This window comes from Trachemys scripta, chromosome 6, assembly GCF_013100865.1.
Source record: "Trachemys scripta elegans isolate TJP31775 chromosome 6, CAS_Tse_1.0, whole genome shotgun sequence".
Classification (NCBI taxonomy): Eukaryota; Metazoa; Chordata; order Testudines; family Emydidae; genus Trachemys; species Trachemys scripta.
The window spans coordinates 120,426,736-120,440,725 of NC_048303.1; the positions used below are offsets into that span (position 1 = coordinate 120,426,736).

General features: G+C 42.3%; 1 protein-coding gene across 1 annotated transcript in view; it reads right to left on the reverse strand.

The window, feature by feature from the left end:
• LOC117879679 (cysteine-rich protein 1-like) overlaps nucleotides 1-13,990 on the reverse strand; it is a 52,467-nt gene that overhangs the window by 17,726 nt on the left and 20,751 nt on the right. Inside the window, exon 2 of the mRNA XM_034774961.1 lies at nucleotides 3,156-3,250. Within this exon, the coding sequence (XP_034630852.1) occupies nucleotides 3,156-3,250 (95 nt within the window). The remainder of the gene's footprint in view (nucleotides 1-3,155; nucleotides 3,251-13,990) is intronic.

Below are 13,990 nucleotides of genomic sequence, written 5' to 3' on the forward strand. Positions count from 1 at the left end.
ACAGACACAGTGGGGATGGGATGCACATATTCAGGGAAGCAGCTTTGCTTCCAGAATAGGTGGGTGTCTGCTATTTCTGGTCTTATCCACCAGGCCCGATGGCTATGAGGCTAGCGAGTTAAACAGCCAGTCTTTTCCTCTGGAGACCTGGATTCAATAGCTCAGTGGTTTGAGTGTTGGCCTGCTAAACTCAGGATTGTGAGTTCAATCCTTGAGGGGGCCATTTAGGGAACTGGGGTAAAAATCTGTTTGGGAATTTGGTCCCTCTTTGAGCAGGTGGTTGGACTAGATGATCTCCTGAAGTCCCTTCCAACCCTGATCTTCTATGATTACAGCAGAGCCGGGAGTCAGAGCTTTCAGAAATGAAAAGGGACCTTCGCAGAGTGCTTAATTAAAACCCCTGCTTCTAGGTTAGAGATGTCTAGTGACTGTGCCATAGCAAGCTACCTTATTCGCCACTTCGTTTCGCTGCCTGACTGACCTTAACATCAGTTACTTCTGCTACCTCCCTTTATCCTTTTAACTTCAGCACCTTGCTCCTTAGTTTAGCCCCAGTGTCCCCTAAGGATAGTTTCTTGTGCTTTTCTGTACTGAGCCGCTTTTAGGAGTGTGCCGGTACCTTGCTTCCTTTTCGGGTAGTTTTTTAGGTTAAACAAACTAGTTCCTTCCATCTCTCCTAGTAGAGACTCAAGACTCATTTTGGTTGCTCTTCTTTGAACCCTCTCTTTTTTTGGTATATTTTTTTTTTTTTGAAGCCATGGCAAATTCCAACATTTTGACATTTCCTTTCATTGTGAAATGTTCACATTTCCTGTGAAACAAATTTTTTTTTTGGGTGGTGGACTTGTTTGGGGTCAATCAATACATTTTGTTTCAATAAAATCTAATCCACAAGGGGTCCAGGACCATGGCCTCCTAGGCTGATTTTGACATTTTAAAAAGTGTAGAATATACAGGTGCCAGAGCAGCTGAGTGGGGAGTAGGTCTGGGCTCAGCCCACCTGGTGTAGATCCGCAGCCAATTGTTACTGTCCTCGAGAAGGAGGAAATCAGGCTGGGGATCGTTCCTCATTAGGCTGTTTGGGGAGGGGAGGGGTGATGTATATATCACCTTAGATGCAAGAAGTTCACATGAGACAGACACAAAACAGGCTCCCACCAGCTTCCCACTTCTGCCTAGTCAGCAAGCAGAATTTGGCTCTGATCACATGTTAAGGGGAATGCGCTGGCTGCGCTGCCCAGGTTACTGTGTGTTAGAGACAACATCATCCTAGTGCCTTGCCCTTACCCAGATCATCACCACAGCCCTCTAGGTAAGAACCTGAAAGGTCTCTTGGCCTTTCTGATTCGTGAACCTGCAGAAAGCAAGTGGGGGCTGTGCTGTTTGTAGCACAGAGCCAGAAAGGTCTGCGGCAGCACGCGCCACCATCTTCATTTGTCTCAGTGATTGGAGATTTGAAGAGTGTGGCAGTAGGACTGATTCTGATTTTAGAGAAGAGGAGCATATGGTTGGGTATGTTGTGGAATCAGAAACTGCATGCAGATGCATGACAGCTCTTGGGTGTCTTGTATAAATCAGATCCTGTATGCAGAATCTGTCACAGGGCAGTACTGCAGACAAATAAAGAGCAGCTCTCTCTGGCTACCCTGAGAAATCAGCCACCGCGGATGTGGGCAGGTCAGGTGCATGCATGCCCACAAAGACACCCCTGAACACCCCTGCCTGCACTGGGACTTGGAAGCAGGGACACATTAAGGCATAGGCAGCCTGGGGCTCCAACTCCTGGAATCATGTGATGACGTGAATTCCAGTATTAATTTAAAAAATTGTTTCTAGCCCTGATGGTTAGTAAGAAGAGCTTGAAACTTTGGCCTGAGTCTGCAGAGAGCCTGAGACAATTGCTCTGAGAGACGGAACTGCCCCGGTAATCTCAAAGGATGATTTATTCTGAAATCCACTGCTCTTGGGACCCCTGCCAATCCCCCTCTAGTCGAGGAATTGGGGTACCTTTGAAAATATGGCCCCAGCTGTCTAAATCCCTTTTGAAAGAGGGACTTAGGCTCTGAAATCATTTAGTGGCTAGCTCCATTTGGCCAGCCAACCAGTTACACAAAGCCCCTTTCCATTTCTCCCCACCACCCCCGTTTGAGGAACACCTCAACCCTCTCCAAAAACCCATCCCATTGATTTGGAAGCATCCCTAAAGAGTCGTCGACTTTGGGTTAGACTAGGAAAATCTTCCCAAGAGTTCACTGATGCTCGGGGCAGTCTTCAAAAGCAGGGCTCTCAGCTCTATTGCTTGAAGTATGTCAACTCCCCCTCCCCTGGTGGTACTCATCGGCTGCCCCTTCAGATCTGAGTCTGTTTGATTTCCCCAGTGTAGAACTGAGCAGGAAATGGTTTTCCCATCCCAGGAAAACTTTCACATCCTGAATTGTGATGAAAAGTCGGAATCTCAATTTTTCCCACCTGTCAAACCTCAGATTTTTTTTTTTAATAATTCAGCTCATTCAAAACATTTCATTTAAATTTAGATTTTTTAAAAATTGTTGTTAGCAGAAATTTCTAACCATAAAGTGTTTCTGAACCGGAATTTTTCATTCTGAAAATGTCGACACGAGTCACGTGGACAATTTCAAAACTTCTTTTCTCCAAACAATTTTTCAAGATGAGCAAGTGATCGAAACTGGCCCTTGCCTGTGAACGGCTTCGGTTTGGGCAAATTGGTATTTTCTGATGAAAAAACATTTTGCTGAAAAATTCCTGTCAGGCTCTCCTAGCGTGTACAATACTGTGTGCAACCTGTTCTCTGGCTCTCAACACACTCACCCCCGTCCACCTCCCCACACCGGAGTGTGACAGACACACGGTGGTTTGTCTTTATCACTCTGGCAAGCTGGATATTTTTAGTAAATGGTGGTGCTACCCTGGTGCTGTAATAGTTCTAATCTGTTTGCTGTTCTCTGTGTATGTCCACTTTCTATCAGCCTTTATCTCCCCAGCTTTCACACTGAAAAAACTTCTAAGCATATTGCATGCAGCCTTTAGTGCATCCCAGTGCGAACCAGCCCTTTGAAATGGAATCAGGAGATGGATTATTGTGGGCATGCAGGAACTCATCGAGGCAGGCAGATAAGAGACAGTTCATTTCCTACCTCTGCGTGCTGGCCGGGGCTGAGCTGCCGTTTGCACTGGTAACACTTCAGACAAAGGGGATGATAGTCTTTGCCTAGAGAACGCTTCCTCTCAGCTGTTAAGAGAAGAAAAAGGTATGAGTAATTATACTCCAAGCACCTCATTAATAGTGGAACATATGTGAAATGGGTGTCTTTGATCCGCGAAATTGCTTGCCAAGGAAGAGGGAAGAGTGGGACTCTTTTTCTCAAATCAAAGCCGGGGTAGAATCTTTAATACAGGGACAATTCGGCTTTTTTCTGTGAGTTGGTTTCAACAGCACCGCTGTGGCTCTGCCTTTTTGAAGTTTACTCTTTCTAAACTTTACACGTCGGAAATTTCACGCCTAACCAGGATGAAAATTGCCTTTCTTCTTTGCTTCAATCAAGTGTAGGGTTTGGGAGGGTTTTTTTTTTCATCTTTGGCAGGATTTCTCTCCCAGGTCACACATTGTTTAGTGTAGATGCTTTCTTGGTTTGTGTTTGTGCTAAGAATAAAAAGACACACAGGGAGACACATCATGCAGTCAACTTGGGTACCTAGTTGTCTTATTACTATTTAAAATTTTACTCTGAGGCAATTATGTATTCGATCTTGTGTCATAATACTGCTAAAGGGAGAGGGCAGTACTTATTAGCTCCCCAGGCGGAATATGATCAAACTCAGAGATAACATAGCTCAGGATCAGGCTGAATGCATGGCTTGATGCAAACATTCTTGTGGGAGTGAATCAAGAAAATCAGGACAACGCTACAGCCACATACTGCATTTCAGGAAACATACAAACGCGTTTTATTTATCTTCCCTGTGGAACTGTCAGACAATTATTGGGCATTTATTTCCCTGGTATATTTTCCCCGTAGAGGGGCTTTGGTCCTGGTACATTATAGTCATCTGTATAAGGCCACAGGGAATGCCAGCCAATAATAATACTTAATATCTTACATTTGTAAGGCACCTTTTTATCCCTACGGATCTCACTGGACTATGTAAACTGTGTTTCTCCCCATTTCTAAAGTTCTCCCCACTCCAGAAATTTAGCCAGCTCTGGGGTGTAATACAGCATCTGTTTAACAGCACACACCAACCTTACACAATGGTTACAGGAAGAAGACTGAAACAGCAGCAGGAAGTTAGATGGGCAGAATATCTGAGTTGGATTTAAACCAGGACACCAGGGTTAACATCTCTACCCCTGTGAAAAGGGCGATAAGAGCTTTACTCATCACAAACACTGAGGGTTTCCATTTACGAGCTCTCTCGGTGAGTGGTTTCTCTAGCAACACAATGGGGAGCTAGTTCAGTACTGATCCGGTCCCCGATTCTGCACGGGACAGCACTTTCTGCATAGTCAGTTTCACCACATCACCATAGTCAGTTTCCCCTGGTGTGTACTGTATGTGTGTGTTTCCACATCAAGCGGGGGAATGTGATTCTAAACCCACAAACGTTAGCAGGGAACTCGGGGGCAAGCCTTAGAACAACTTTTACATCTTTTTTTAAAAACTGTCTGGATTTCAAGTTACCGATGTCTCTTTAATGTCACAGGATAGATTCTGTCCTCTCTTACAGAGCGATACTAGTGACTCCAGTGAAGTCCAGGAGGAAAATTGCTGCTTCAGATCCAAATTCCCTTTAACTCTGGAAAAGGTTGGACTCTGATCCCAACCCCAGGGCTCAGGCGTGTTGGGCTGAAGCTGGAATCTGGATGGGACCAGACCGATAGCTTGAATTTGGTGAAATGTGGGTTCTAGAACTGAACCTGGCGACATGGGCCCATATCCAGCCAAAACCTGAAGTAACTCTATTCCAGGGCAGCTGGGTGCTAGGTTGAGCGCTGTATAGGGAGCTTTATGGACCAACACAGAGGGGCAGAATTTCTGCTGGGCAGTAAGAATGCCCCGGTGCATCTCCATTCCTCTGGCATGTCCCCCCCGCTTTCCTCCGGCATGCCCCTGCCCAGCCCTGGATCACCCCATGCAGCAGGGCTCCTGCAGAGACCGCACAGTGCTGGTAATGATGAACCGAGCCCCTAGAGTTTAACGGACCCAAGTAGGGCTTGGAATTATTCAGACTCTCGCAAGTGTAGGGGCTAACCTGGAGGCCTGACTCAGGCCAGGATGAAGTTTGGCACCAGCCATTTCAGAGTATAACCTGAAACTGGGCTGCAGCCAGATGACAACAGAGGCCATGAGTGGTGCCCAGTCATTACATTGATCCCATTGGCAGCCCCTTTAAGCTCCTTCTTGGATGGTGCTCAATTAAGCCTGGGATGGGTTACATGTAATCCCTGCATTTTCTAGCCTGACCAGTATTTATTTCTGATTCCCATTGGATTGGCCCACTGGGAGGGGAGAAGGAACAATCTCCAATCTCCACGCACTTTGCCCTTCTCCACTGGTCACATAAGAGCTGCGGTGATGTGTCAACTCAACAGGATTGGTGCAGATTGGGGCTTAGCAAAAGGGCCCCTGCCTGTGTCTCTCTCCCTTCAATCCCTGGGCAATCCCCAGGTGAGTTCCACCAGCTGGGACTCTGGATCTAGGTTCCCACAGCACAGTTGATTTCGGTCATTCTGGCTGTCGCATCTCCTGAGCACTGGCATTGGAGGTGGCTGTGACAGGTGCAGAAACCCGCCCCTTCCAATATGGGAAGGGCAGTATTCCTAACCTTGCAGATTTGCCCGTGATAACCACATGGTCAGTAGCAGGTATATCCGTTCTGAAGCACTTCTGATTTCCCTTGTAGTAATATCCCACGGTCACCTTCGTAATACCCTGCAATCACTGTACCTATAGTACCATAATTAAACGTGTCGTGGGTTCCAATCCCCACTTTAACTGCTTCCCCTTAAAGCAGAAGCTACAGGATTCATCAGACTCAAATTGCTTGGTTAAGAAAGGACTGCATTGTAAGTCATTGCAAGCCAACAAACCCGCTCTGCCAGCAGTGGCTATCTTTGGAGTGGGATGGACAGGGGCATACATGTTTGAACTAGTGTATTACCAACAAAGGGAGGTGGTGTTGGCTAATGGGTAGCATGCCGGACTGGGACTCGGCAGACCAGGCTTCTATTCCAGGTAACCTTTGACCAGTTGCATCATTCCTCGGTGCCTCACTTTTCTCATCTGTATAATGGGGATAATGATACTTCTTTTGTAAAACGCTTTGAGATCTCCGGATGAAAAGTGTTATAAAGACCTCGGTAGTAATAGTATTAATTAGCACAGACCTCTCTGGAAACAGGCAGATTCTGAGCAACCGTTTCTAGCAAAGTACAAATGCACACATGACCTAGGGGGAAGGGAAAGGATCCCCCTCCCCACTTTGTTGTGCAGGTTGAAGCAGCTTTCCTAAATCAGATGGTACATCTCGGGCTGGTTGGTAGAAGAGATCCTAAAGCAGGATTTTTAGATGCATCCCACAAGGGACGAGCAAGATGAGATGGCCCTTCAGACCCCTCTTTATTTTAAACATTCATATTGTGACTAATGCATGTCATCCCTTCAGCCGCTGAAGCCCATTTACTGGCCTGAATTCTCCATTTGCTGACTTTGCTGTCACATCGGACTTTTTCAGAGCAGTGGAACAGAATCCTGTCACTTTGCAGCACAAGGACACGCTGCTGGAAGGCAAAGCCTTGCCTGACACAAACCCCAGGAGAAAAGAGGTGCATGCATTACGCCATAATAATGTGCTCGACAAACCTCCAGCAAGTCAGATGCCCTCAATTGTTGTCTCCGCTGCTATCGTCAGCCAAAGAGGTGGAAGAGTATTTGGCCAAACGTGAAATAAACAGATGTTTCCTGACAAAATGTTTAAAAATTAATCAGTATTTCAGTGGGATGGCCATTAAAGCCAAGCTGTCATGGAGGTTAAGGGCTTTAAGAGTACAGACCAAACCTCCCCTGCTCCTTTCTTGGGACTATGCAGTGGAATTTCAGCAGGTCTTTTCATTCCCCGTTCCCGCACTTCCCCCACATAAAGTGCATGCGTTCTTGCCCCAAAGCAAAAGGAAAAATTCAAGCCTGCCTACCAAGATCCAATTAACTTCACAAGGGTGTCTCCTCCGGGGAAGCCACTGAACTCTTCTGTAATGACACCTGGCAAAAGTGGTCATTTGGTAAACCTCACCAAGGCATTTTTTTAGGTTCCATTGTGCACAGCTATGATTATGCAATTGTCTGTGAGTGATTACAGTGAAACTACTGATGCGAACTATAGAAGCGTCAGTTTTTACTACAGTGGATCAGGTCCAGGGTGGATAAAAATCAGTGATTAAAAAAAATCGGATTTTTATTTAAATCGGATTTTTTTATTTAAATTGGATTTTTTTGATAAAATGCTTTTTTGAGGAAAAAACCTATCTAAAGATAGTTTTAATTAAGTTACATTATAGCTCAAAGATATCTCATCATGGAATAGGGATTATAAATTCTAATTCTATAGTATAAGACAATATAATCATGTAATGTTTAAGACAAGTTTTGTAAATGAGTTCCAATAGTTTATGGATTAGGGACCCAATCTTACGGGGTTCCAGGGGCTTCTGTATAGATTATTTAGGATAATCTTTCTATCCACCCAATGGGACTCAGTGCTCAGTCTAGAAGATACCATCAGAGATGCTTAGGTTTGCAGTTCTCAAACTGTGGATTTGTGTCTCCAGAGGTAACATGCTTGTTAACAGCAAAAATGTTTTTAAATAAATAAATAATAAAGAGAGGTGAGAAATAACGGACCTCTATCCTATTGTCCCTCTGCAGACTTGTGTACACTGAGTCAATCCCTTACCTCTCTCTAAAAGTGCAAAGTTTCAAAAAGTTCAATGAATAGAAGATTGTTGGGGGCGGAATAGATCTGGACAAGGAGAAGAAGTCTGGAGATACATATGAGAAGGGAGGGACAGGCAGTAGAAACAAAAGTGAAACTGTTTGAGCAGCATATTCCAGAAGTCTTGAGGTCTTTCTGGGTGTAGCCTTCATTGATTGGAGATCTACCATAGCATTCTCTCACTAGAAGGGAAAACCTATAATGGCAGCAGACCGTAAAAGAGACCCAGTTTGGGAATATTTTAATGAAGTTCCTCTACCTGTGGGTAAGACAGGCATGCGTGCAAAATGCAAACAGTGCAACAAAGAAATGCAAGGCCTGGTTGCCCAAATGAAACAACATCATGAGACGTGTTCCTTCTCAGGAGGTAGCTGCGTTGAAGATGATGAAAGGAACATGTCTGAACATGCAGGATCTTTAGGTTGGTAAACTTTTTTATTTCATACTTTTCTTAAGGACTGCCTGTCTTCCTTCTGGACTATTCTTGAATTCTCATGTTTGAGCAAAAAATATAGTTGTTACTATGGTACTATCATTTTAGATGCAGTTGTGATAAAAAATAAATAGCTGAAATAGGCAGATCTTCCTTTTACAATTTCACCTTTAAAGTAGTACTGAGTGTCAGTGAATGCAATGAGTAATACTAAATGAGCGGTATGGTAATAATAATTAAATAACTGCATTGACTTATTTTGTTTAGGGGAATCCATCCTCAACATACAGGATTCTGAAGACTATCCACCTTCAAGATCACCATCATTTTCTATAGTTTCAGAGTTATCTGCCAATGATAGTGTTTCAGTCGCATCATGTATGTCACATAGCCACAGTAGATCACCTGTAGCAAAAAGAGAAAAAAATCTCTATCATCCTGAAACAACCATAGATAAGTTTGTGATAAGAACCAGCAGATTACAAAAAGAGGTAATTGATGAAAAAATTGCCCGGTTTGTTTATGCAACAAACTGTCCTTTCTGTATGATTGAGAACCACACTTCATTAACATGGTTCAGTCATTAGGACCAGGATACAGTCCACCCAACAGAGCAGATATCCTAGGCAAATTGCTGGATAAAGTGTATGAAAGAGAAATTGAGCAGTGTGCCAAAGGGCTAGAGGGTGAAATTGTTAACCTGAGTCTTGATGGGTGGAGCAATGTCCACAATGATCCTGTTGTATGTGCTTGTGTGACAACAGAAGAAGGGAATGTCTTCCTTACAGAAACAATTGATACATCAGGAAATGCGCACACTGCAGAATACTTACAAGAAGTCGCAGTAAAAGCTATAACAAACTAAAAAAACAAAAAATTAAAATATCTAGTACACAGCTTAGTCACAGACAATGCTGCAAATGTATCCAAGATGAGAAGAAATTATTTAGAAGAGAGTGAAGAGTCCCAAGCTAATAACATACGGTTGCAGTGCTCCTTTGATGCACCTCCTAGCCAGACTTCAGTGTTGCAGAAATAAAGGCTAATGTTGTTGAAATTGCAAAATACTTCCGAAACAACCACTTTGCAGCAGCTGCTCTGAAAAAAGTGGGAGGAACCAAGCTAACTCTCCCACAAGACGTGCGATGGAACTCAGTAGTGGACTGTTTGGAGCACTATATCAAGAACTGGCCTAATCTGATGAGTTTGTGAACAAAATTGTGAACAAATAGATGGCACTGTCACAGCCAAAGTTCTCAACATTGGGCTTAAGAGAAATGTTGAACACATGCTGAGTACCCTGAAGCCTAGTTCTGTAGCCTTGAACAAAATGCAGGGAAACAGCTGTTTTATTGCTGACGCTGTTGAAATTTGGAAGGAATTGAATGAGATCTTAAAAAGAGAAATATGCAATGACAGAGTTAAATTACAGCATTAAAAAAATGAATGGGACAAGCACTGTCTCGAGCTCATTTTCTTGCAAATATTCTCAATACTCGGTACCAGGGTCAAACCTTAACTGCTGAAGAAGAGGAGTTGGCTATGACATGGACATCCAGCAATCATCCCTCCAAAATGCCAACTATAATAAACGTCAGAACTGAGGGTGAACCATTCAAGAAATATATGTTTGCTGATGATGTTTTAAAGAAAGTCACACCAATGAAATGGTGGAAGTCACTTCAGCACTTGGATTCAGAGTCTGTTGAAGTGATAATCTCACTTTTAACAGCAGTAGCTTCTTCTACCAGTGTAGAAAGAATATTTTCTTCCTTTGGACTAATTCATTCCAAATTGAGAAATCGTTTGGGACCTGAAAAAGCAGGAAAGCTTGTTTTTCTTTTCCAGATTATGAACAAACAGGAAAATGAATGTGAAGACGACTGAGTTAGCTGCAGAAGCCAATATTTTAAGTTTCTCATGTTGACCTGGCTGGCATAGTCAATTTAATTTTTGTTTTTTGTTTTTTTTTAATATTTCATGTAACTATTTTAGTTAAAAACAATTTTAACAAAAACAAACCTGATTTTAAAAACCTTGAATGTTTTAACTAAATTCAAAATTTCATATGCTTGTTTTGTAAAAATATTATATGTTTGCTGTTGAAGAAAAAAATCCAGAATACATAACGTTGTTGTTTTAGTTAAATAAAACAATTTAAATGTCTGTCTGGTGATGGTCTCCTCCTAATACAGCATGACACGAAAATCCTCCAAATATTAATGATTATCCTGTTGAATTGGAGATAGTTCACCTCCCAATGACTTCATAAATATCTGCTTCGATTACCTTTGGTAAATGAAATAACCAAACAATCATTCATTTTCTGATATAGCTGTAAAATTAATCTGAAAAGTTTTCAAAATAAATCACTTTAATAATATATAGTGTGTATCTTCTAAAAATGAAACCTACATCTATCTCTGAGTTGTGAAGAATATGTATTAAGGTTATAACAACCAACAAGAATGCACTTTTATGTAGAAATCCATTATTAAATTGAGTCTTTCTGACTAGTGATTTAAATCAAATTGATTTAAATCAAATCCACCCTGATCAGGTCATTGGTGGAATGGTACACTGAGAGGAGGAATGGTCCCCTTGTTAACATGCTAGCCTAGGAGTTGATAGTCCTGGGTTCACTGCTCTGGCACAGACTTCTTGGGTAACCTTGGGCAAGTTACTTGACCTTTGTGTGTTTTGTTTCCCCAAGTTTTAAAACCAGGATAATAACATTTCTTGCCCTCACTGGGATGTTGGAAAGATAACTATATTAAAGATTGTGAAGCGCTTTGAGATCCACTGATGAAAAGCACCGTAGAAGAGCTAGGTGTTATTAGTCTAATAGAATGAGTGGGCAATAGGTGATGCTTTGGAGAAAGGTGGAAAAATCCCCAATTCAAGTGCCTCTAGTCACTGGTGCAATTGTATAGGGGAATTTGGGGAAATTCCTTCCTTGGAGCCCCAGTTCAGCCAGGTGTTTAAGCTCATCCCTAACTTCAATCGCATGACTTCAGTGGGCCTGCTCACATGCTTAAATACCTGTTTGTACTGGAGCCTGATAGCTGCCTGTAGCAAACACGTTAAGCACGTGATTCGATTAGCCAGATCATAACATAGCAAGCCATTAGGCCAGGCTGAACAATGTTGAAATTTCAATTAAATATTTCACTGAAATTTTGATGAGGAAATAGGAAAAAATTCTCACTATGTTTCCAGCCCATTTTTCAACTGTCTCTAATAACTATAAATATTGCTGATCCTGAAATTATCCATCCGTTTTAAAAGCCCACGACTTATGTGACAGAGCTGAGTGAATAACTGACACTAAATAATTTTGTCACCTTTATTTCTGGGTACATATTTTCTGTGAATGGATCATGAAATGCTCCCAAATGTCTTCAGAAAATAATTCTTGGTCTGCAGATTGTTCGCAATAAACTATTCACCAGTGTTTTGGTTAGTTACGTAAGCGACGTGGCATTGTTTCCATCCCCTGATTTGACAGCGCATTTAGCTAATAACACAATGTGAATGGGGAATTTTCATTGAATTCAGTCTCAGTTTTGCTCTCAACGAGTGTTTGAGCAGCCAAGCTTCACATTCGATTTTCACCAGCGTTCTCACTAGCTGAGCTCAAATGCACACGTGTTAATGGAAAGGGAACATAAAAGGGTCATGAACACATGAAAGCCACATGTGATTTGGAATTCAAATAAAGATGCATGGCACCTCCCCCTCTATTCCCTCCCACCCACCAATATTTGCTTAGCTCTAGTGTTTGACTCCATTATCCATTGCACTGTATAGTATTTGAGAGGAACAATATCAGAATTTTACAGCTTAATGCACCTCCTGACAGCTGTGAAACAAACTGCTCTGAGCTCTTCATTCCTCTGCAGTTTGAATCACTTGCCATCTCCTCAGCTTAGAGTAATTTATGGGAGAGCCTAACTGTGGAAAAGCCAGTCAAAGCACAGAACATGGGAAAGACTGACTATATAAGGCATTCAGAATCTGGTACTTTGCTCTGTAGATGAAAATGGCCCATGAACGTAACTGGATAGAGAGTAGGAAACAATGTGACTATAATAACCTTCTTGTTTCACACTCCTCTATTAGAACCTTCTGGTCTCCTTTGATGTGCATTAAAAAGGGGAGGCCAAGTCTAATCTCAAGAAATGGGATCATCATGGGACAATGGTAAAAATGCCAGAAAGAGGGATTCTAGCAATGAACAAGCATCTCGATGAGAATAAGGAAACCAGTATTATCCCTAAAGCTTCTGTCTCTCTCTGCTGCACTGTAGAAATTCTTCCCCAAAGCCTGCAAAAGCGTCCTGCAATAGACTTAAAGAAACAGTACCTGTATCCTCAGAGGAACCAAAATAATTACCATGAAAATAGATTTCTCATACAGTTACAACAGTCCCCACATACAGTGGCTCATAATTGTACCTTGCATACCGCTTCTGAAGCTTAGCAGGACATCATGAAAATTAGGTCATTTCTCAGCCCTTTAAGAAGACAGATTATTAGTCGCTGCTAATTAAGGCACATAATAAAAACCATCTTGAGAATCTATATTTGCCTTCACAGTTTTAAGTAGAGCTAGCTGGAAAGATTTTTTGTTGTTGTTGCCAAAAATGGCTTTTTGACCACATTTCTTTATTCATTCATTTATTGGTTTGGTGGAAATTGTTTATTTTCATTAAACATTTCAGGTGTTTCAGTGAAAAACTGGAATCCAAAGCCTGAACATTTTGCAGCAAACTATTTCTGGCTTTGATTTGGATTTCAGTGAAGATTTTCCATTTTTGGTTTTGGAAAACCAAAAAACGTTTCATGAAAACACTGAATGTTTGTTGCTTTTTGGTGTTGGTTTTTCATTAAAAAAAAATTGAAATACTTTCATGGGAAATTGCAGGGAGGGGAATGGACATTTTCTCTACATTTTGTACAAAAACGAAATGGCATTTTCCATCCAGGTCAAGTTCTAACATTCTTCGGTGAGATTTGTTAACAGTGTCGGCTTCATGTTCTGAAACAGCCTACTTTAAATGAGCTGTCAATTAAAGTGTCCCTCACCCTCCATTTTCCAGAGACCAATTTCTTGCTAGGCAAGGCTGCTTTTTAAACCCTCTGCCTCCATGTTTCCCCCCAACCTGTATGTAACCATATTCCAGACTGACCCAGTGCAACCTTTCTGCTTGCTGGCTGAAATGTTCACTTCAGGGTAGGGTTAAAGCTTGGGGCTGTTAACTTCAGTGAGGCAAGACTGTGGACTATCTGAGCTTGTATACACAGGAGCAAGTGACTGTCTAGAATCACTATTCCGCTCTAGCTAGTCCAGAATAAGTCCCCATATGGACGCTTTATCCCGTATAAAAGTGACCATGGAGACAAAGTAATTATTCTGGAATAGCATCACTTTGATTCTGGAACAGAGCGTCCACATGAGGGATCTCTAAGTGGCCCCCTCAAGGATTGAACTCACAACCCTGGGTTTAGCAGGCCAATGCTCAAACCACTGAGCTATCTGTGGTTTGAG